The following is a 26,049-nucleotide window of genomic DNA, read 5'->3' as shown; positions in this document are numbered from 1 at the left end:
CTATGCGTTGATGCGAAAGTAATGTGATGTGGTTGCTGTTGCTGTGGGAGCAGGTACACAACTTGCTTTTGGAAAGCTATCCATACTGTATCATGCTTGAGGATGGAGAGTAAATTCGCCAACTGCATTTCCCCCATTTAGTAATTCAGGCATGCACTGTGTGCATGATATTTGAATGGCTTTTTTCTGTAACAATAGTTTTAGTTACTGCAGTGTGATCTGACTAAGTTAAATCTACAGTATAGGAAATGCAGGTACTGAAAATTTTTTAAAATAAAATAAACTTTTTTGGCACTGTAGCTAATATTAAAAGATATATTTAATCATTGAGGACAGATGGTCAGTAAAGAAGATGTCCACCTTGCTTTTTTACGAATGTCCACTAGCAGCGTTCTCCCTTGTGTATGGCATGAAGTGGAACAAGATCAGTGTGGTGGTACTATCACTGCAGCACATGGGTCAGGTGACACCTCACACAAACACATCATTTGGAGCATATATAAATATGATAAGGTCCTAATGTACAGGTGTGGGATTAAGTCTTTGTACAATTGTCAATATTTATTTTATAAATTTGTGGTTTGTGATAAATGAAAGAATAAACTTCAAGATGTGCACCATACGTTTGACATTCCTTATGTATCACCAGCATCTGATACCATTCTTTTTAATGTATCCCCACAAAAGGTAATATGAAGCCATTCAACATGTGCAATTTTGTCATATGGCTGTTACATAAATAAATTGTTGATGGTGTACAGTAACCAGCCACATACTGGTTTCAGGTTACTTTATTCAAAAGTGCCATTAATGATTTCAAATTTTTTACAATACATCAGATGGGTTTTTCATGCTTTCATCAATACATATTACACATTGGCTTAGCTGGTATATTAGCAGACATTTACATCAACCATGTAGAACAAAAATACTTCTCAACTAATCACAAACAAAATAATATACTACAAAAGGCATATTGATGATACAATCCCGATTTTTGATGGTACAAACATTGAAACTGATACATTGGCAACAGACCTCAGCAAAATGCATAAAAATATTAAATTCACATTTGAGCTTGAAACAAATAAGAGCATAAATTTTCTTGATCTTAAAAACTGTAATGTTGACCATAAACATCAATCAGTTTATCATCTACAGGGAACCCACCATCACAGACGTCACCTTTGGCAACTCCTCATGTCATCCCAGCCAACACAAAATGGCATACTTCAGAGCCATGATATCCAAATGGAGAACGTTTCTATGAATCACACAGATCAACAAAATGAAATCAGTATAATTAAAACAGTTGCCCACAATAATATCTATGACCACATAATAATATACAAACTCCACAACAAAATAAAAACAAATGCCACAGCTCCAGGGAACAGCAGTTCATGCAGCATTCAATCAAAAACAAATCAGCCTTCTGTAGAAGCTGAACCTAAATATACTGTTATACTATTCACAGACCCAATAGCATACCAAATTGCAAACTTACTTAAAAAGGAGAATATTAATATTAGCTTCTCTCCTAACAATAAATTACTGGAAAAAGTGATCCATTCTGTAAATCTTTCCAAGGATTCCTACAGTAAATCAAGAATATACAAGCTCCAATGTGATTCATGCAGAAAATTCTACATTGGTCAGACAGGCAGAAGTTTGCAGGATAGGTACAAAGAGCACCTTGATGCCTTAAGGCTTGGAAACGTGAATAAATCTACATTTGCAGCCCACATTGCAGAGGAAAACCATTCAGTGATAGCAATGAAAGCAATAAGAAAACATTACATTTAGCAGAAAAATGAGCCACTATGAATAGATGCTGACATGCTAAAGAAACTGGTACACCTGCCTAATATCGTGTAGGTCCCCCACGAACATGTAGAAGTGCTGCAACACGACATGGCATGGACTCAACTAATGTCTGAAATAGTGGTGGAGGGAACTGATACCATGAATCCTGCAGAGCTGTCCATAAATCCATAAGAGTAAGAGGGGGTGGAGATCTCTTCTGAACAGCATGTTGCAAGGTATCCCAGATATGCTCAATAATGTTCGAGTCTGGGGAGTTTGGTGGACATTGGAAGCGTTTAAACTCAGAAAAGTGTTCCTGGAGCCATTCTGTAGCAATTCTGGGCGTTTGGGATGTCACATTGTCCTGCTAGAATTGCCCAAGTCAATCGGAATGCACAATGGACATGAATGGATGTAGGTGATCAGGCAGGATGCTTATGTACATATCATCTGTCAGAATCATATCTAGAGGTATCAGGGGTCCCACATCACTCCAACTGCACATGCCACACACCATTACGGAGCCTCCAGCAGCCTGAGTAGTCTTTCGTTGACACGCAGTGTCCACAGATTCATTACATTGTCTCCATACCTGTACACATCCATCCACTCGATTCAATTTAAAAGGAGACTCGTCCGAACAGGCAACACATTTCCAGTCATCAACAGTCCAATGCTGGTGTTGACAGGTCAATGCGAGGGTAAAGCTTTGTGTTGTACAGTCATGAAGCATACACTAGTGTATCTTTGGTACTGAAAGCCCATACTGATATTTTATGTTTCATTGAATAGTTGATATTTGCTGATGGCCCAGCATTGAAATCTGCAGCAATTTGCGGAAGGGTTGCACTTCTGGCATGCTGAATGATTCTTTTCAGTTGTTGATGGCCCCGTTCTTGCAGGATCTTTCTCCGGCCGCAGCGATGTTGGAGATTTTATGCTTTACCTGATTCCTGATATTTACGGTAGACTTGTGATATGGTTGTGCGGCAAAATACCCACTTTATCGCTACCTCGGAGATGCTGTGTCCCATCGCTGATGTGCCGACTATTAACACCAAGTTCAAACTCACTGAAATCTTGATAACCTGCAACTTTAGCAGCAGTAACCGATCTAACGATTCTTGATATGGCCAGCCAGTGCAAATGTGCTGGTAGTATTTGAGCGGTTGTGAGATATTTCGGTCTTATCAGTGACATTACAGCACAATTTTTCTTATTATCATATTACTTTAGTGTACTCTAGCGGGTGTGTTCTTTAAGCTCAAGGTAAAACAACGGGCCATTGAGGTACCAGCAAACGCGCAAGTATACATGTGCAATGTTTTCTTCGGGTTTATTCTTAACAACGTATAAAGTCAACGCAGTGCAGTAAGTATTCGATTCGAGCACATACGTGTAACCAAGCATTAGGGCTATGTGTTTGGTTTGCGGGGTTTCCGTTGAAGTGAACTAAATCATGCATAAAAAAAGTCGACTCAGTGGTGCGTTTAAGCGAAAGCAACGTCACGAAAAAGAAGTGAGTAAACAAAACTTGACAAATGTTTTACTCAAACTTTTACAAGTACTTTTGGCGCAAACATTTGTGTTGACTGTGACTCAGATAGTGTGGTATCTGCTGAGAAGCCCACTGAAAACGATCCGACAATAATTGCAGTTAAAAACACCGGCCTCGACGACGCCACCGATCATGTCTACAACATCTGCATGGCATACGAAACAGGGAAAGAAATGTCACGATCTTCGAGAAGGTAAATAAAACTTCGTATGACATAGGAAACTTCACAAACCAGACACTGAGTGATAAAGAAAAACGTCTAATTCTTGATATGGTGCCGTCACAGCTCTCGCGACTGTTTCCCAAAGATCCCCACCAGAACAACAGGTGTTTTTGAACGTCGTATTATGTTTTATTTTCTAAGTATGGATCAGATAATGGTTTTTGTTGTGTTATTCCAAAATTCTTGGTGCTGATTTCTTAGAAAAGGAATAATGTACGGTGTACAGGTAACCAGGACTGGAAGCACTTTTCAGAAAGAACTAAAGAACACAAGTTCTTGAGTGGACATATGGAAGCATGTGCTGTGTACGAAGTTTGGAAAAAAATGACTGTTGACAAGAAAGTAGAAAATGATATTCGTAAAGAAGAGTTACTTTGGAAAATGGTTCTTACAAGTTTATTCGATATCATACTTACTCTATCAAAAAGTTCATCGGCTTTGAGATGACATCGAGAGAACTTAAGTCAGAAGGAAGGATACTACGCAATTTTCTGTCCATTGCAGTGCTTGTCTCCCGGCGTGATCACACTTTGCGGCAAATTTTGGCTATGCCCAAAGTTCATCGTTTTCACTTCAAAGAATTATTTTAAAAAATGATTTTTGTTTATTTTTTCGACTTGTTGCATTTGAAAACATTTTCAAAATCACACCTTTTTGTTTTTAGAATCTGTAAGGTATGTGAGTCCAAAAATTCAAAATGAAATGACTGTGTGCTTATTAAACAAACTTGAAAATAAGCTGCTAGAACAAATTAGAGCATCACTGTTTTTCGCTATCATAATGAACATAATACAGGATGTATCGAAGGTAGATCAGCTGAGCATTGTTCTGAGATATGCAGTAATAACCAGATCAGAAAATGGAGAACAAATCGATATAGGCGTAAAATAATTATTTCTAGGTTTTAATGCAGTCATCAAACATGGTGCAGCAGTTTTAATCAAGCAGATGACTAAATTATTTTTTATTGACAAAATTAATGATTTAAAATAGGCTGTGGGCAAGGTTATGATGGAGCCAGTATGAAGAGTGATGTTTATAATTGTGTACAAAAACAGATTGAGAATATTTTGAAAAACTGAACTTCTGCCGGATGTTCGAGTCGTTCTTTCACGATATTTCGAGAGTGTAACTCGCTGTCTTCTTCAGGTGCTACCCGAGAATGGTCCTTGGGCTTCGCATGGCAAATTCGCGAAACTTCATGCTCTGGTACGTTGTAGGATGGGCGGATCACGCCTTTCTTCGTACTTCTCCCTGGGGGTGTATTATGTGGTCTCTCATTTGGGATCTTCATCTTATTTGCATGGCTGCTCAGAGGTCTTCTTTGCTCGCGTTGCGGCGTTCCGTTATACCAGCAACTGGTCTGGCCATCTTGTGGTCTGGCGCCAGTGCAGTTGGTTGCCCAAGTCGCAGATGAGGGCGTTCTCCCACGTCCACACGGCCGCGTAAAAACGTTGCGCTGCTTGTTGGAATCGGTGTTTTAGCGGCGGGATTCCAGCCATTTTGTGGAGTTTTCCGGTGCTGAAGTCTCGTGGCAGGTGAAGCGCTAAACTAAGCTCCTTGTTCTGGACCGTCTGCAGCTTTGCACTTGACGAGTCGGCCGTGTTGACCCACATCACAGCAGTGTACTCTAACACTTGCCTGATTAGTGTCAGGTACAGAGTAATGCCGCAGTGTGGGGGCAGGGTCGTCGCTGGGTTGAGTAAGGGGTATATACACTCCTGGAAATTGAAATAAGAACACCGTGAATTCATTGTCCCAGGAAGGGGAAACTTTATTGACACATTCCTGGGGTCAGATACATCACATGATCACACTGACAGAACCACAGGCACATAGACACAGGCAACAGAGCATGCACATTGTCGGCACTAGTACAGTGTATATCCACCTTTTGCAGCAATGCAGGCTGCTATTCTCCCATGGAGACGATCGTAGAGATGCTGGATGTAGTCCTGTGGAACGGCTTGCCATGCCATTTCCACCTGGCGCCTCAGTTGGACCAGCGTTCGTGCTGGACGTGCAGACCGCGTGAGACGACGCTTCATCCAGACCCAAACATGCTCAATGGGGGACAGATCTGGAGATCTTGCTGGCCAGGGTAGTTGACTTACACCTTCTAGAGCACGTTGGGTGGCACGGGATACATGCGGACGTGCATTGTCTTGTTGGAACAGCAAGTTCCCTTGCCGGTCTAGGAATGGTAGAACGATGGGTTCGATGACGGTTTGGATGTACCGTGCACTATTCAGTGTCCCCTCGACGATCACCAGTGGTGTACGGCCAGTGTAGGAGATCGCTCCCCACACCATGATGCCGGGTGTTGGCCCTGTGTGCCTCGGTCGTATGCAGTCCTGATTGTGGCGCTCACCTGCACGGCGCCAAACACGCATACGACCATCATTGGCACCAAGGCAGAAGCGACTCTCATCGCTGAAGACGACACGTCTCCATTCGTCCCTCCATTCACGCCTGTCGCGACACCACTGGAGGCGGGCTGCACGATGTTGGGGCGTGAGCGGAAGACGGCCTAACGGTGTGCGGGACCGTAGCCCAGCTTCATGGAGACGGTTGCGAATGGTCCTCGCCGATACGCCAGGAGCAACAGTGTCCCTAATTTGCTGGGAAGTGGCGGTGCGGTCCCCTACGGCACTGTGTAGGATCCTACGGTCTTGGCGTGCATCCGTGCGTCGCTGCGGTCCGGTCCCAGGTCGACGGGCACGTGCACCTTCCGCCGACCACTGGCGACAACATCGATGTACTGTGGAGACCTCACGCCCCACGTGTGAGCAATTCGGCGGTACGTCCGCCCGGCCTCCCGCATGCCCACTATACGCCCTCGCTCAAAGTCCGTCAACTGCACATACGGTTCACGGCCACGCTGTCGCGGCATGCTACCAGTGTTAAAGACTGCCATGGAGCTCCGTATGCCACGGCAAACTGGCTGACACTGACGGCGGCGGTGCACAAATGCTGCGCAGCTAGCGCCATTCGACGGCCAACACCGCGGTTCCTGGTGTGTCCGCTGTGCCGTGCGTGTGATCATTGCTTGTACAGCCCTCTCGCAGTGTCCGGAGCAAGTATGGTGGGTCTGACACACCGGTGTCAATGTGTTCTTTTTTCCATTTCCAGGAGTGTAGTAAGCACAGTCTACCAGGCGCTTTACCCCTTACTTCCCTGAGGTCCTCGGCTGAATCGAGTCTGGTATTTATGCCTGTAAGGTGCTGGGTGTTCCCTAGTCGGTCTCCGCATGGCAGACGCATTCGATTGTGGTATGTCACAGCGTGCGAACATGCTGGCCCTGACAATTGCTCCACCGATGACGACTCGGCAAAGGTGGAAGGAAAACGATCTGTTGATGACAATGGCAAGGGACGCGGACATGGCAATGGATTATTATACAGACGCGTTGGTCTATGACGACGCTGCTCACCAATGAACAGCACAGTTTCGACAGAACGAAGCGACCCTGAGCCTGGACAACACCATGTGGCGGCCACCGATGAAAGTTTCATTCATCTGCTGTAGAAGAAGTAGGCGAAGAAGCAGGCCAAGGTTGAAGCACCGGTCGCGCCTGTCAGCAACCGCTATGACGTCATACAAGATGGTGGGGCGGCGCAAACGGATATTGCGGCACCACAGCAGCACAACAGCAGCAACAGCAGCACAAGATTCCAGAAATAGTGATGCAGTACCCAGTCACTTATGGAAAGCTATACGATTGGCTGACAAAAAATTTAAATCAGTGCTTTAAACAGGCTTGAGGAGATAAGCTGAAACTAACTGTGATGGCTACTGACGATTACGTGAAGGTTATGGACATAATGGGAGCAGGGGGCATACCTTGCTACACGTTTCCCATCGTTCAACCACCATCTCTGAAGTGGTAATTTAAGGCGTCGTCGACTCTTTACTGAACAACACCCTGAAGAGTGAACTGCAGTCACTTGGATTTGCGGCAACTGTTGTGGACTTTTCATCGAATGCCTGGCATGCAGCATAAATCAGAAGTTCGTGCGGTGGTCTTACCAGACCCACCTGAGAATCGAGACATCTTTAAAATCAGCAGAATCTTTGCATTGGCTGTTTCTGTCGAGAAGCTTCAGAAATCAAGAGGCGTGGCTCAATGTTTCTGCTGCCAAGGTTTTAATCATGTGACCCACCTCTGCACTATGCCATTTTTGTGTGTGAAGTGTGGAGGACCACATGACAGTCACCAATATCCTCTATCCAATGAAGAACCTACTCTGTGGAGGCAGTCTCCCAGCAAGTTACCATACATGTCAGAAACACAAAGATGCCAGCCGACACCAAAGAGGATTACCTCTTCTCAATGCCAAAACAAGACGAGCTGGGAATCCTGTCATCAGAAGCATACCTGCCAGCAAACGATTCACTGATGCACCTCCGCCGGCGTGAGCTCCACTGATGCAACGAGGTGTGGCATATGTCCATCAACCTCGAATGGCAGCAGATGTCTTGATGTCTTGCGGGATGGTGCCTTTATGGCACCCCCCCCCCCCCCCCAAACAAGCAGCCTTTGCACTTGATGCAGCGTCTTTTCGACCACTACACAACAGGCGCATCGATGATACCGGACGTACCCAAACACAGACGACAGCAGCTGACATCGCCCAACTTATGGAACTCATGAATACCATGATATCAGCCATAACAGAGATGAGCAAAGCTATCCAAATACTCCCAACAGTGCTTGCCGCAGCAGTTGAAGCAACTATTCGAAGCATGCTTCAAGCAACCAGCGAAGTCTCAGCTGCTCATCATGGCTAGATCTCGACATTATGAAGACCTCTGCATAGCCACTTACAACATAGATGGTGTCTATCATGATCTACTGGAGGTCCGCCAGTTTCTTGAGGATGAGCATGTAGACTTATGCTTTGTCAGTGAAACACACCTGAAGCCAGACCTGCGAGCCAATATTGCAAACTATCATTGTTATCGTAACAATTGACCCACTTCAGGTGGCGGTATGGCCATCTAATAAAAAGGTCCATCACGAACTATGGTATGCCAACGCCTGCTTTGCAGAAGACGGAAGCGACACCTGTGGCCGTCGAGACATTGGTAGGCACTGTCACTTTTGTGGCCAATCCACAACTCGACGTTGAAGATGCGAGGGCCCTGTTGTAATTTCCAGGAAAGCTGTTCCTCGTTGGTGATTTTAATGCTAAACATGTGGCGTGGAACTCGCTCACCACCACCTAAGATCGACGACGACTTCTGCAAGTCCTCGAGCAAGTTGGCGCCCACACCTGTGGACCAGAGGAGTCTATGTGCTACCCTTCTAGAGGCAACCCAGACTTCTTCGACATCGCTATTACTAAGGGGCCTAACCAGTTCATGACAACGGAAGTGAGGCCTTAAACTCCAATCACCTTCCAGTTATTTTCCGGTTGAATGTGCATTATCCTCCACAGGCACCATGGTGGAATCTTAGACAAACTCACTGGATAGCTATCGAGATCAGATTACTGGCACACTGGAATCGACTCCCACAGATGCACCCATTGAAGACGCCATGGAGACATACACAGATGCCATCACTTTAGCTCTCAGGTAGTACACACCTCATTCAAGATGGCTACCTCCACATCGACCAGGCGTCCCTCAAGACATCCAGGATCTCATCAGACTCCACAATCGTCTCTGCAAGGACTGGTGTCTAGCCAGAGACCCCAGTCTTAAGAGACAAGTTAACCAACTTCGGCGCGACATGAATGCCGCCTTAATTGCCCACAAGAATCAGCAGTGGGACACGAAATTTGTGTCTTCTACACCTGACGCCAACAACTGGGACATGGTTCGTTTTTTCACGAAACGTCGGACGACCATTCATCCATTAGACACTCCAGCAGGGATGGCCTATACTCCAGAGGACAAGGCCAACGCCATCGCTGACGTCTTCCAAGCAAGTTTCGACTGGTAAACGACCTGGTTGATGAGTATCACATCCAGCAAGTTGAAGAAGTAGTTCAACGCTACTTGGACCAACCAGTTACTGCAGATGAGGAGCCCATACAGCCCACCACGATGGACGACGTCCGCACCTGCATCAAGAGTCTGAACAACAATTAGGCACCAGGGGCAGATGACATCCCCAACAAAACACTGAAAGAGCTCCCACCTGCGGCCTGTGTGTGGCTGGCTGCTGTCTTCAACAACACCTTCCAGCTGATGATGTATCCCATGGCATGGAAGTACGCCTAAGTTATTCCTATACCAAAACCTGGGAAGAGCAGAAAAGAGCTGGCAAACTACTGACCTATTAGTCTGCTCCCCCACATCAATAAAGTATTCGAATGGCTGCTGCTGCAATGGCTCCACACCATAATGGACCAATGGAGGATTCTCCTGCCAGAGCAATTTGGGTTTTGGTGTGGTCACTCCACAGAACAACTTGTCATCAGAGTGGTCAAAGAAATTACTCTCGCCTTCAATAACAAGGAATACTGTGGGGCAGTATTTCTTGATATCTCAAAGGCATTTGACAGCGTTTGGCATCAGGGACTCTTCTGGAAGATGAAGCAGCAAGGATTTCCCTGATCCATGGCAACCTACATCCGAGGCAGAACCTTCACCATTCGAGTCGCTGAATCCCATTCGACAATCCGGCCCATCAGTGCCAGAGTACCTCAGGGATCTGTCCTTGGTCCTATTCTGTATTCCATCTTCACATCAGACATCCCCACACCCCCCAGGGTGGAAAAGGCGATGTATGCCGATGCCACTGCGATCTACACATGAAGCAGATGACCCCAGGCAATACACCACCGGCTGCTGGATGCATGCTCTGACCTCGAACAATGGTCCGATAAGTGGAGGATCCTCTTCAACTCGCAGATGAGCCAAGCCGTCATTTTCACCAGTAGACGACCACAGCAAGTGCCAGAAATCCAGTTATTTGGAGGAAACATTGAATGGCTACCCTCAGCGACATATCTTAAGTCATGATGGATCATCAGTTAAAATGGCAACTCGCTGGAAAGTCGAGCAGCACCTGGGTGCACTCTATCCGCTGCTCAATGAAGGCTCCTCACTCACTGTTGCGAATGGCCTCCTCAGCTACAGGCTGTTTGTCCGACCGATTATGGATTATGACTACTTTGCGTCAGGCAATGGGTCGGAGTGGCCGAGCGGTTCTAGGCGCTACAGTCTGAAACCGCGCGACCGCTATGATCGCGGGTTCGAATCCTGCCTCGGGCATGGATGTGTGTGATGTCCTTAGGTTAGTTAGGTTTAAGTAGTTCTAAGTTCTAGGGGACTGATGACCTCAGAAGTTAAGTCCCATAGTGCTCAGAGCCATTTGAACCATTTTTTGAACCTCAGGCAATGCAGCAAACAGACATTGCAGCGCCTTTAAGCGCTTGAGCGCGAGATTAGCCGAGCGGTCTAGGGCGCTGCAGTCATGGACTGTGCGGCTGGTCCCGGCGGAGGTTCGAGTTCTCCCTCGGGCATAGGTGTTTGTGTCCGGATGTCCTTAACGTAATTTAGGTTAAGTAGTGTGTAAGCTTAGAGCCTGATGACCTTAGCAGTTAAGTCCCACAACATTTTACACACATTTGAACATTTGAACAAGTGCTTGAAATCAAAGCCTTAAGAATAATTGTGCACGTACATCCCCAGTTTCCATCTCAATGTATTCAAGTAGCTCTGCAACAACCTGAGGTTATTTTTCGATTCCAACAGAAGGCCAGACAATTATATGAGAAAGCCAATGTCTCAGAAAAACTGTTACTAAATAACATAGGTGTTCCATCAGTCAACTGAGACACATACCAATGCCCTGTAGCACTGCTTAACAGGTAATGCTCCCAGCAGTGCCCCAACAACAGACGTCTAAAATCAGTTGAACATCAACATCGAAAAATAAAGAAGACACATTCCAAAACCTGAAGTTACTTTTAACAACACACAGAATTAGTAGTCAATGCCGTAGGGTGAATACTACTTTGCCTCATCACACCTATAGCGGTTTAGACGATGTGGAACAGTGCATGCCAGATGCAGCTCCTATGGTCCTCTCTGGTTGCTGGTGTTCCCACTGCCATCCGCGCCTGGCTTGGCCACTCTCTGGAGTCGTGGTCATCATCTGTAGCGTCTGGTGCTCTGTAACTTGGCTGTTTCCTTGGTTTCCCGTTCTATTTCTTGCTGAGCGTTGTGTAACTGGTTCACGTTGCATCGAGTGTTTTTATCACGGTCCGCGCAAGCCAGGCCCAGCTCCCATGCTCCCCTCTGGTCACTGGTGTTCCGACCGCAGTCTCCACCCGACTTGGCCGTACTCTAGGGTCGTAGTCGTCATCTCGGGAGTGTCAGGACAAATCTGTAGTGTCTGGTGCTCTGACTCCTGGCTGTCTTCTTGGTCCCCAATCCTGTTTCTTGTGAAACCTTGATGTGTTTTGCATTGAGCTTTCAGAAGTTCAAGACTCGGATCCCAGGCCACGCTAAGCTGGTATCCAATGTCACGGGTGACGAGATTCTCCGAGATGTTGATCTCGAAGGACCCTTTTCTAACACTGTCCCAATACCTAGGGGTCAATGTGACAATCTTGGTGTCACTGTAGGTCACAGAGTGAAAAAGCTCAATACACTGTTCTGCTATGGTTAATTTGGTTGCCTGTCTGAGTCTGCTCTGCCTGTGGTGTTCTTTATACCTGATGTCCACAGTCCTGGTGGTCTGTCCGATGTATGACATCTCACACTCGTATGGTATGTTGTAAATGGCTGGCTTCAATGACCCCATCCTATACATCCCCCAATATTGTCCCAATCTCAGTGGGTGAACAAAATACGCTCTTGAAGTAATGTTTCATGAGAATTCTGTTGATCTTAGCAGAGATCAGTCCGGCATATGGCAAGTATGCCACCCTCATCGCATCTTCTACTAGATCCTGTGGTTGAGTAGAAGGTCAAAGTGCCTTCTGGATGTCTCTAGATGAGAATCCATTCTTACTGAACACGAACTGTAAGTGTTCTATTTTCATCGGCAAACTGTTGGGGTCTGACAGAGTACGTGCTCTGTAGACTAGAGTTTTGAGCACTCTGTTCTTCAGTGCCGGATGGTGGCAGCTGTTGGCTTGCAGGTATAAGCCAGTGGGTGTCTGTTTGCGCTACACATTGTGCCCAAATGTGCCATCAGCCTTCCTCTTGACTAATACCTCCAGGAATGGGAGTTGTCCATCCTTCTCTAGTTCCATTGTGAATGTTATATTTGGGTGGCGTGAATTTTGATGTTCCTGAAAAGCATTTAGTTTCTCTCTGCCATGGGTCCAAATGACAAAGGTATCATCCACATATCTAAAAAAGCACGTGGGTTGATATGTTGCCAATGTAAGTGCCTCCTCTTCAAATCTTTCCATGAATAGGTTGGCAATCACTGGTGATAGAGGCTGCCCATTGCCACTCCTTCCTTTTGCTCATAAAATTGACCGCCATATAGCAAGTATGTCAAGGTTAATATATGCCTGAATAAGTCGAAGAGAGCTCCATTGAACTTCTCTCCAATAAGATCGAGTGTCATTCAGTGGTACATGGGTGAAGTGAGACACCACATAGAAACAGACTACTATGTCAGAGTCCACAATGTGTAGTTGCCTCAGCCATTGTAGGAAGTCCTCCGAATTCTGAATGTGGTGCACACATTTGCCCCACATGTGATGTCAGCATCTTCTTTAAGTATTTGGCAGTAGGATAGGTGGCAGTGTCGATATTGTTGACAATAGGTCGAAGAGGAACCCCATTCTTGTGAACTTTCGGGAGTCAATACAACCTAGGTGGTACTGGCGCTTTGTGGGGTGTCATACATCGGCCAGACCACTAGGACTGTGGACATCAGGTGTAAAGAATACCAGAGGCACACAGACTCAGATAAGAAACCAAAGATAGCAGAACACTGTCTAAGCTTGGTCACTTGATGAACTACAATGGCACCAAGATTGTCACACAGACCCTAGATATTGGGACAGTGACATTAAAGAGTCCATCGAGATGAAGATCATGGAGAATCTCATAAACCATGACGCTGGATACCAGCTCAGTACGGCCTGGGATCTGGCTCATGAACTTCTGAAAGCTCAACGCAAAACACATTGAAATTTCACAAGAAACAGGAGTGGGGACCTTGAAAGCAGCCAGGATACAGAGCACCAGACACTACAGATTTATCCTGACACTCCCGAGATGACGACCACGAACCTAGATGACGGCCAAGTCGGGTGCGGATGGCAGTCGGAACAGCAGCGACCAGATGGGACCATGGGAGCTGGGCCTGGCTCGTGTGGACCGCGAACGGGACACTGACACGTCGCAGACCAGCAAGAAATAGAAGTCGAGACCAAGGGGATAGCCAGGATACAGAGCACCAGACACTACAGATGACGACCGCGACACCAGAGAGCGGACGAGGGCGCGAACGGCAGAGGGAACACTAGCAACCAGGGAGGACCATGGGAGCCGCGTCTGGCGGGCGCGGACATCGGAGCGAACACCCGATGCGACGCAGACCGACTAGGGAGCGCCCAGCACCTTACAGTACCGGACTCGATCCTCCCAGGAACCCTTCTCGGGTAGCACCTGAAGAAGACAGTGGTTTGCACCACGGAAATTTCGTGTGAGATCGACGCGAACATCTGGCAGAAGTCCTGGTTTTCAAAATGTCAACAGATCGCTGGGAAAGCTTGAAGAATCACATCAGAAGACTCTATGGGGAAGAGATGTACCGCAACATCAAGACACTGGACATGCTTCATCAAAGGAAAGGGAGAATACTGAGTTCTTTCAGTTTTCTGCTGAGTTGCCGAGAGGGAGAGTTAGTTCCAGTATTTTCCAGGATCAAACACCATGTCAATTCCAGAATGGCGAACAAGATCAAACAATGAGCTAGACTCGCGCTGGTAAGGAAGAGAGTGCATGAAACGCACCATCGACTAGATGTGACGCCCGGGGAGTTGCTGTATATCCATGTTTCCACAGCAGCTTCCCTGACCAAACAAGAATGGGACCAGGTCGATGGCGCCTCTTGGTCTCAAGCAGAATGCATCAGGAAGAAGTCAACGGCGTGCCAACTAGCCAAGTTTGAGCACCTCAACTACAAGGAGCATCAGAATGAGGACATGTGTACGGTGATCAACATGAGTGACAAGCAGCTCGACGAGGCAACCTTAAAAGTACTCAGAAAGCGTCTCAACTTTGCAGTGACACCCAGGAACGTGCCTGTCACAGCTTTCATCAGTGCAGTTGGGCAAGCGAACAACACACCACCATCCAGTATGGCTGAAGAGATATGTAGAGAGATGTACAGGGCGCTCACCAAAACCAAGCCACAACATCTCAAGCGATGAAAGGTTGGCACTCAGGCAACTCTGTGAGGATGACAGCATTGTGGTGATGACAGCACACAAGGGGTACTCCACACTCATGCTAAAGAAGACAGATTATGACAGAAAAGTGCAACAACTTCTGGAGGATCCTACATACAAGCCAATGGGAAGTCAGCCCATGGACAAAGTGGGCAAAAAGATCAGGCCTCTGCAGAAGTAGACAGGCCTGCCTGAACAAGTCATCAAACTGCTGCGTTCCAAAGCGACGGTACCACCTAGGCTTTATGGAATCCCGAAAATTCACAAGAATGGGGTTCCTCTTCGAGCTACTGTCAACAATATCGACGCTGCCACCTATCCTACTGTGAGGCAACTACACATTGTGTACTCTGACATAATGGTCAGTTTTGATGTGGTGTCTCACTTCTCCCATGTACCACTGAATGACTCACTCGATCTTACTGGAGAGGAGTTCAATGGAGCTCTCCTCGACTTATTCAGGCGTATATTAACCTCGACACACTTCCTATATGGTGGTCAATTTTATGAGCAAACGGAAGGAGTGGCAATGGGCCGCCTCTATCACCAGTGATTGCCAACCTATTCATGGAAAGATTTGAAGAGGAGGCACTTACATTGGCAACATATCAACCCACGTGCTGTTTTAGATATGTGTATGATACCTTTGTCATTTGGACCCATGGCATAGAGAAACTAAATGCTTTTCAGGAACATCAAAATTCACGCCACCCAAATATAACATTCACAATGGAACTAGAGAAGGATGGACAACTCCCATTCCTGGAGGTATTAGTCAAGAGGAAGGCTGATGGCACATTTGGGCACAATGTGTAGTGCAAACAGACACACACTGGCTTATACCTGCAAGCCAACAGCTGCCACCATCCGGCACTGAAGAACAGAGTGCTCAAAACTCTAGTCCACAGAGCACGTACTCTGTCAGACCCCAACAGTTTGGCGATGAAAATAGAAAATAGTTGCTGCACAAACATACCTTTTTTCGGTCTTTTGTCTTAATTACTTTCTGGTGTAACTGGCCTGTAAGCTCTTCCATTTCCTTTGTAGGGTTGTCCCTGCAACAAATAAAAAGGTTCAGAAACTTCTTCCATGAGTTTTACTTTTGCGGTTGTGTCTGTTAAAGTCTGCTCAAATAATGAAGTAGTTTTATTATCTACGCCATATTTACGAAGTGTATTGAACAGACTGGTGCGATGAATGGAGTCGTATGCTTTCTAGAAATCTATGAAGCCGACTACTGTGCAGTTCGACTGACGGTGTTGCAGTATCATCTTCTGGTTCCAGACTGTTGTGCGCAGGATCGATGTGGGCGGAAGCCTGCCTGATATTCACTGATCATATGTTCTGTCTGTCCTAATCTGCTGAGAATAGCTCAACAGTATTATGATGAAAAAAATGCATTATTGCAGTAGCTACATATGCGTAAATAATTGGTTAAGAATAATATTTTAACTACGAGGGTCACTCCAAAAGAAATGCACACTTTCTTTAAAATCCACCTGTTATTCTACATGTTTGAAAGTTTTAGGGTGTAGATGCATCCTTTAGGAACAATATTTTCATTTCTCCACATAATTTCCACCCCTCTCAACTGCCTTACGCCATCTTGGAAACAGCGCCTGTATACCCACACAGTAAAATTCTGGACCAACCTGTTGGAGCCACTGTTTGGCAGCGTGCACAAGGGAGTCCTCATCTTCAAACCTTGTTCGATGAAGAGAGTCTTTCAGTTTCCCAAAGAGATGATAGTCACATGGAGCCAGGTCAGGACTGTAAGGCGGATGTTTCAGTGTTGTCCATCCGAGTTTTGTGATCGCTTATATGGTTTTTTGACTGACATGTGGCCGTGCATTGTCGTGCAACAGCAAAACATCCTGCTTTTTCCGATGTGGTCGAATGCGACTCAGTCTAGCTTGAACTTTCTTCAGTGTTGTCACATATGCATCAGAATTTATGGTGGTTCCACTTGGCATGACGTTCACAAACAAGAGTCCTTCGGAACTGAAAAACACCATAGCCATAACTTTTCCAGCAGAAGGTGTGGTTTTGAATTATTTTTCCTTGGTTGAATTTGCATGATGCCACTCCATTGATTGCCTCTTCATCTCTGGTGAAAAATGATGGAGCCATGTTTCATCACCTGTCACAATTCTTCCAATGAATTCATCTCCACCATTGTTGTACTGTTCCAAAAGTTCGCTGCATACCGTTTTTCTTGTTTCTTTGTGAGCCACTGTCAACATCCTGGGAACCCACCTGGCACAAACCTTTTTTAACGCCAACACTTTCAGTATTCTGCAAACACTTCCTTCCCCTATCCCAACGCAGCGTGACAATTTGTTCACTGTGATGCATCTGTCAGCAGTCACCAATTCGTTAACACTCTACACATTGTCTGGAGTGTGTGCAGTATGAGGCCTGCCGCTGTGAGGACAATCCTCAATATTGCCGTGCCCGCTTTCATCTCGTAACCTGCTTCCCCACCGACTAACTGTGCTGCGATTGTCAGCAGCGTCTTCATACACCTTTTTCAACCTCTTGTGTATGTTTCCCACTTCTCGTTTTCACAGCACAGAAATTCTATGACAGCACGTTGCTTCTGACGAACGTCAAGAGTAGCAGCCATCTTGAAGACATGTTGTGATGGCGCCACTCACGGGAGCACAGGTTGAACTAAGTTTGAAGACAAGCGGGAAGGATGTACTTGCACACTGTAAAACTTTCACACATGCAGAATGAAAACTATTTTTACAGAAAAGTGTGCACTTCTTTTGGAGTGACCCTCGTATATTTTTCAGACCACAAGGCAGAGAAATTTAAGACGATAAGACGCACCCTTAATTTTGTTATGAAAATTTGGAAACACAAGTATTTTTCGATTTTCTTTTCAATCGTCATGTATGGGTGAGTTCATGGTTTCACGCTCATATATTTTGTCCCTTATTATCGCATTAATACTTCATAATGGTACTCTTGTTACTGGTAAAAGAAAACGAGGGTGAGGGATGAAAATTTGCTTGAAGGTTACTACCCTCCTAGCGTCTTACATGGGTAGCAACTAAAGTTATCTAATTTTTTATGGCCCAAAAAATAAGGTATTAAATTCACACCCACTCTTTGCTCGACTTCCTGACAATAATACGACCCCAGCTTGGGTCACACTGGTATATAATGCAAGTGAATAGCTTCAGATGTTGAAAAAATGAAGGGATAAAGATCAGAGTTTAATGTCCAGTAGACAGAGGTCAGAGGCGGAGCACAAGCTCTGATTATTGTAAGCATGGAGAAGAAAATCGCCGGTGCCCTTTCAAAGAAGCCTTCCCAGCATTAGCCTGGGTTAATTTAGGGAAATCATGGACAACCTAAATCTGGATGATTGGATGTGGATCCAAATCAGTCGTCCTCTCAAATGGGACTTAAGAGGTTATCGCCGTGAAAGACACGAATATGCCTGGTAATTGTGTGACACAGCATTATCGGCACATTACAGAGTTTGATATGGGCATCATTGTGGGTCTCCATGAGACCATCTACTATGATCTTGCAATGTCCAGACTTATTGGGCATTCCTATGTGACAATGGCCTGTTGACGGACTGCAAGGGAAAGTAAGGGTAGGAGTACTTGTCAATTCTCCAGTCGATCACATCTGATCACCACAAGGAAAGATCGCCCTGTTGTGCACCAAGACCATCTTAACTCCTTCACATGTGCACTTGGAATCCAAGAACACGCAATGGACTCCCTGCAACATTCTGTATTATCTTGCACCACTGGACGGCAGTTAGTAGCAACCAGAGTAGGGAATTAGAGCCCCATGCATAAGCTGCCGTTAACACCACGACAGAAACAGATGTTTTGAAGTGGTGTGTTGACCATGAAGCTTGAATTGATGAATAGGTCCCATTGTGTTCTGTGTGATGAATTGAGATTCTGCACTGCCCCAAATGACCATAGTATGCGAGTGTGGCGGCGGCCTGAGGTGGTCCCATTTTCCAGTTGTTGGAGCGACATGGCAGTGGGCAGTGCTACTCCTGGAGTCATGGTGTGGAGAAACATCACATACACCTTCAGGTCACAGTCAGTACTGAGTGAGGGAACTGACAGCACAACAATAGAGTGTTGACACCCTGAGTCCTCATGCGACAGTACCAGAGTACAATTTTTCCATGTGTGTGTATGAAATGTCTGCGTAATGTTGAGGTACTCCTATGGTCAGTAAGATCCCCAATAGAAGATACATGAAACTAGTTTGGACGTCAACCGTGTCACATTGCCATTATGGAGGATATAAAGTAGCTGCTATATCCGTTGAGAGTCAACTGGCCTCAGGAGAGAGTGCAAAGGATGCTTGAAACCCTTCCCAAGCAAATCGCTGCATGTATCAAGGCCAGAGGGGCTTTAATGCCATACTGATAAGTGGGCTCATATTGACAAATTCTTTATATATTTGACTATCTTGTCAATGGAATAGTATCACATACCTTCCCAAGTTTTGAAGTTTCTATTCATTTCCTCCTCTCCTCCTCGATGTTTCACTTATTTTATCAGGCAGTATTTGCTTCACGTTGAATGGGAGGACTATAAAAGGCAGGTATGAATGTGAGCCTGTCTTCGATAAGGTACCCGCTACTGAACATCAGAGAGAGATACATGAAACAGTTGTTGACCAACTTTCATATTCTTGTGTCCGAGAGTCATAACATGAGAGTAATGCACATGCTCAAAGTTTAAAGATGACTTAATGAAGTGGTCCATTGTAGCACAGAATGCTGACCAGTTATTTGGAGATAATATTATGATCATCCACTACATAACAGCAGCCTGTACAGGAAAGAATTGATGGAGTTCGCGAATTCTTGATGGGAAAGGCCACGAAAGGAGCGTAACGTGTCGTTTTTCAGAACTCATACACAGTCCCAGACTCCTTATGCATAGAAAACTTATGCCATTCAGTTCTTCCATCTGTACACTAGACTAAATGAGGTCAAAACATAGCACAGAGTTGTAATTTGTTGTAATACGAAGAGTCAGAAATTCTCTTATAAAGGGAGAAATACACTGATGTGCAAAAGAAACACATAGGCATGCGTATTCAAATGTGGAGATATGTAAACAGGCAGAATACGGCGCTGCCGTCGGCAACGCCTACGTAATATAAGTGTCTGGCGCAATTGTTAGACCGGTTACTGCTGCTGCAATGACAGGTTATCAAGATTTAAGTGAGTTTGTACGTGGTGTTTTAGTCGGCGCACGAGCGATGAGATACCATCTCCAATGAAGTGGGGATTTTCCTCTACGACAATTTCACGAGTGTATCATGAATATCACGAATCCGGCAAAACATCAAATCTCCGACAGTGCTGTGGCCGAAAAAAAAAAAAAAAATAAAATCCTGCAAGAATGGGACCAACGACGACTGAAGGGAACATTCAGAGCGACAGAAGTGCAGCCTTTCTGCAAATTGCTGCAGATTTCAATGCTGGGCCATCAACAAACGTCAGCGCGCAAACCACCCGACGAAACACCATCGATATGTGCTTTCGGAGCTAGATGCCCACTGGTGTATCCTTTATGATTGTAGATCACGAAGCTCTACGCCTCGCCTGGGATCATAAACACAGACTTTGAGCTGTTGATGACTGGAAGCATGTTTCCTAGTCGGACGTGTCTCGTTTCAAATCGTATCGAGCGGATGGGTGTGTATGGGTTTTGAGACAACCTCATGAATCCATGGATCCTGCGTGTCAGCAGGGGATTGTTCAAGCTCGTGGAGGCTCTAATGTGAGGGCGTGTGCAGTTAGAGTGTTATGGGACCACTGATACGTCTAGACACGAGTGACAGGTTACATGTACTTAAGCGTCCTTTCTGATCACCTGCATCCATTCATGTCCATTTTGCATTCCGACGGACTTGGGCAATTCCAGCAGAACAGTGCTACACTGCAGCACCGGAATCACTGCAAGTTTAAAAACTTCTGGTGGCCACCAAACTCCCCAGACATGAACATACTATGCGTATCTGGGAGGACCTGCAACGTGCTGTTCAGAAGAGATCTCCACCCCCTTGTACTCTTACGGATTTATGGACAGCCCTGCAGGATTCATGGTGTCGGTTCCCTCCACAACTACTTCAGACATTAGTAGAGTCCACGCCACGTCGTGTTGCGGCACTTCTGCGTGCCCGAGGGGGCCCTACATGATATTAGGCAGATGTACAAGTTTCTTTGGCTCTTCAGTGTATATAGGAATATATCCCTGATCGATATTTGTAAGTAGTTTTAGATTTCAGGAGCTTACTTAGAAAATTTATAAGAAAGATATTGCGTGACAAAGATTTCATTTCAGATCTCATCTGTGTATATTTTGTATGAGTACTTGTCTTTTTATGTCATAGAATGAACGCTTAAGAGTTCGACAGACGAGAAGGTCCATACTATTCCATCTTGCCAAGAACCATTCGACACACACACACACACACACACACACACACACACACACACACGTCAGTGTCTTAACTTTACAGGAAATAAAAGCCATTAAAAGATGCCAAACCACTGCCTGGAGATTTATACGAATGAACCATTGACTTAACTATGGGGGGGGGGGGGGGGGATAAAGAACAGGAGCGCAAGAAATTCTGAACACAGTTCTGTTCGAGCGTTGGGAATAAGTCGAGATAGTGCTGTTTAATTTCCTGTCAAAGGTCACTATTCGTACTGACGGAAAGTCATTGAGTAAAACTGAAGTGATATCTGGTGTTCCCAGGGGAAATGTACGTCATCTCCTGGTCCTGGTCTACAGCAAGTTCATTTTGATGGTTTTAGAGTTTCAGCAAAAACATCGGGTGCATACCGCCATTACAAGCAGATCTTGGGACTGATGGTTAGCTGTTAATAGGCAGATGTCTTGGTATGCCTTTGAGACCTAAGCTGTCCATTTTAACATCGGAAATGTCCCTCACTGGGTGACTGCTGTGGCAGAGCGGACCAAATGCAATAAAGATAGAATTGCGAAACAGTTTACGCGAACTTCCATCTCCCAAATGGGATCTAATGGCCAGAAGCACATGAAAAGGAAACGTGAAAATTTTGATCGTGAAGTGTTTCTGGAGGAATCTGGTGGGTGGAGTGACAGAAGAGCTTAAGAGACAATCTTCAGATTGTTTGGAGCTGATGCTGTGATTTATCATGTAGTAAAATCATCAGAAGATCAAAAACAAGTGCAAAATGATTAAGACAAGATATCTATTGTGCGAAAAATGGCAAGTGCTAGGTCACCAACTTGATTTTGAAAGGAATCCGTTAAATTTCCGTTACACGATGCATCAGGCAAATCTAAAGGCTGACAATTCAAATACATGCCTAGAAATTAGAATTACGAACAACTTAAATTGAAATGGTCATGATGATGCCGCAAGGAAGGCAAATCTAATACTACGTTTTATTGGTTGACCACTTAGAAGATGCAACTGGTTTACTAAAGAGAGAGCCCACACTACCCTTGTTCAGCGTCTACTGGAGTAGTGCTATGCTACATGGGATCCTTACCAGAAAGTAAGGAAGGAGAACATTGAGTTTATTAGTATGGTGAAATAGGGCGGAGCATCACGGATATGACAAGATAGTTGGAACGAAAATCGTTAAAACAAGGGCGTTTTTAGTTGTGTGATCTGTTCACGAAATTTCAATCTCCAACGTTCTCCTCCGAAAGCTGAAGTACTTTGCTTACACCCACGTACATAGGCAGAAACATCGTTAATACCAGATTCAGCGTTATGTGAAGTGATATTCCATACACGCATTTGTCAGTAAAAAACCAGAAATATGTCCACATGACGCCCTTTGTCATGCTGAGTTGTTTAGTAAGTATTTTCCAGATAAATATGCTATATACTGGGTGATCAAACAGTCAGTATGAATTTGAAAACTGAATAAATCACGGAATAATATAGATAGAAAGGTACAAATTGACATGCGAGGAATGACATGGAGTTTTATTAGAACCAAAAAATACCGAAGTTCAAAAATGTTCGACACATGGCGTTTCATCTGATCATAATAGCAATAATTAGCATGAAGTAAGACTAAGCAAAGATCATGTTCTTTTCAGGAAATGCTCAATATGTCCATCATTCCTCAACAATAGCTGTAGTCGAGGGATGTTGTGAACAGCACTGTAAAGCACGTCTGGAGTTATGGTGAGGCATTGGCGTCGGATGTTGTCTGTCGGCATCCCTAGAGATGTCGGTTGATCACGATACACTTGCGACTTCAGGTAACCCCAAAGCCAATAATCGCACGGACTGAGGTCTGGGGACCTGGGAGGCCAAGCATGACGAAAATGGCGGCTGAGCACACGATCATCACCAAACGACGCGCGCAAGAGATCTTTCACGCGTCTAGCAATATGGGGTGGAGCGCCATCCTGCATCAACATCTTACGTTCCAGCAGGTGTTTACCAGCGAGGCTGGGGATGATGCGATTCTGTAACATATCGCCGTACCTCTCACCCGTCACGGTAGCAGTTACAAAACCAGAATCACGCATTTCCTCGGAAAAAAAGGCCCGATAACGGTAGATGTAAATCCAACCCCTAACGTGACTTTCTCGTCGTGCAATAGAGTCTCCACGACAGTTTTAGGATTTTCTGTAGCCCAAATTCTGCAGTTGTGGACGTTGACAGACCCTCTGAGCGTGAAATGAGCTTCGTCGGTCCACAACGTTATTCAACCAATCGTCATCTTCCGCCATCTTCTGAAACGCCCACACCGCAAATGCCCTCTGCTTCACTAAATCGCCAGGTAACAGTTCATGATGCCGATGGATTTTGTACGGATAGCATCGGAGGGCAAACCAAACAGTAGTGTATGGAATGCCGGTGCGACGTGCGACTGCACGAGCGCTGACTTCCCCGTGCATAGACGAACCCGCTACAGTATCCATTTCTTCCTGAACTGTCTCCGCAGCATTACGCCTTGTGCTCGGTCGGCCACTACGGGCTCTATCGTCTCAACGAGCCTTGGCTTCGAAATCATTCTCCCCACAGCTGCATTTGTTAACGGACCTTTACCCGTTCGAATCCCCTTCATATGGCGATAGGATCGTAACGCTGAACTAGCAAATTCCCCATTCTGATAATACAGCTTCACTGAAAGCGCCTTTTCAGGTATCTTCAACATGCTGCGACTGCTGGCGCATCTGATCCTCCTCTCATTACAGTTCCTTTTATACACGATTGTCATGCGCAGTTACTGACGTTTTGCTGTCCAGCGCCATCTGTCGGACATTTCCTGAACTTTGTTTTTTGTTCTAGTAAGACCCCATGTCATTCCAAGCATGTGTGTCAATTTTTACCTCTATCCACATTATTCCGTTGTTTATTAAGTTTTCTAATTTATACTGACTGATCACCCGATACGTAACTATATTTTTAATGATTTTCTTTTAATCTTTTATTGAATGTTTTTTTACATCTGCTATATTTTGTTGTCTTGCTGTAAGATTCAGATTTAGTCATTTTCATTTGAAATTTTTTACGTTTTAACATTATTTTAGCTAGACAACAATGAGGTGGTGTAGAAATGTTGGGGTAAAATACGCTGAGTGCACTCATTTTGCGCACCAAGCACGCAGGACGTAACAAAATACTTTTTGGACAAATCTGAATGCTCCGTTGTAATGCATATAAACGACAGAACTTATTTGAAGTATCTGATATCGTTTCAACAGTATTCATTCGGAAACAAACTTTTTTCCAAGGGGGTGCTTTCACTCTTCACGGCCTTATAGGCACATCTTAATTATCTTACACTACATTGCAACATATTCAAAGCCGATCAAAATTTAAGTATATTGCTTGGGTAGCTTTATTTATCAGCATTTTCTTGCCCCTATTCTTTGCCCCCATAGTGTCATTTGTGTATTTCTCCAAGCAGTGGTTTGGTGTTACAAACTCGTCGCTTGCACTAGTTACCACTTAATTGACAAAATTCATACAGAAACGTTGTGATCGGCATTTTCTCGTTTCGTTTCCAAGTGTCCTAGGGACAGGTTCCTGTAAACTTCCTCTGCATTATCTTAAGTGCATTTAATCTACTCTACCGCAGTCGTCCTCCAAAGACGGATATTCCCTGTGTTCAAGTGGACAGTTTCAGGCTCAAAGGCATACTAAGAATTCTGCCTAGTAACTTCTAACAGTACCACGGAGGTCTGCTTGTAGTACCTATATGGTCAGCCAGTCAGCCTCTGGTAATATTTATTTAGATCCTGTAAATTCGTTTCCGGAACAAGAGTTTCACACTTTCGACAACATACTTTTTAAAATTTTTATAAAAATGCGATACTGCATTAGTTACATACTTACGAAGGATTTTTACATGCATTTTATACTTGTTAATTTCTATAATTAATGGATAAATTACTCATTTTTAAGCATTAAGTACTGGGAGACGGGGTGAAAGAAGTTTCTGCAGCGTGTAGGAAGTAATTTTAAAAACTTAGCTCAAAGAAATTTGTGTACAATTTCAGTGTTTTACCTGTACATTTCTTAGAAAGTTTTAATGATTGGTACTATTGTAATTGAGAACTGAGTGAAGTTTTCTTTCCGTGAGACAACATGCGTAACTGTAATACACAAATTTTGCTATTTGTAGTGTTTGGTGCTGCTTGTGTATTTTATCTGCTTTTTATTTATCAGGAAAGTTTGGTCTGGTGTACATTTATCCACAGTATGCTGCATCTCGGTAATGAATACACAGAAGCGAAGTACATGGGCTCAACTGTTTCAATAATAGTCTCATTCAATTCTCACTAGACACGTCATTTGGCCAGTTTTTGTATTACAGATGTGATGAATCAGGAATTTTGATTCTACAGACATCTGTTGCGTTGCAATGACAAGCTCATTAACGCTATGAACAAGAACTTTCAATCTCTTAACGTATAGTTTTAACAATGCAAAATGCTTTGGGAATATTTTGCTTTATTCTCAGATCAATGCTTATTCTTTTTCTCAGTAATGCATTGTGTAGTTTTTGTTAGGTTGATTATACTAATTTCCAGTGTTTTCATCTATGTACATGC

General features: G+C 44.8%; 1 protein-coding gene across 1 annotated transcript in view; it reads right to left on the bottom strand.

The window, feature by feature from the left end:
• LOC124722452 (aquaporin AQPAe.a-like) overlaps positions 1-26,049 on the bottom strand; it is a 97,338-nt gene that overhangs the window by 684 nt on the left and 70,605 nt on the right. The window contains exon 7 of the mRNA XM_047247612.1: positions 15,942-16,020. Coding sequence (XP_047103568.1) covers positions 15,942-16,020 — 79 coding nt within the window. The remainder of the gene's footprint in view (positions 1-15,941; positions 16,021-26,049) is intronic.

Source organism: Schistocerca piceifrons, chromosome X (assembly GCF_021461385.2).
Source record: "Schistocerca piceifrons isolate TAMUIC-IGC-003096 chromosome X, iqSchPice1.1, whole genome shotgun sequence".
In the NCBI taxonomy this organism is placed as follows: domain Eukaryota; kingdom Metazoa; phylum Arthropoda; class Insecta; order Orthoptera; family Acrididae; genus Schistocerca; species Schistocerca piceifrons.
Note: the sequence above shows the minus strand (reverse complement) of the source record. Positions and strands in the feature narration are given on the sequence as shown.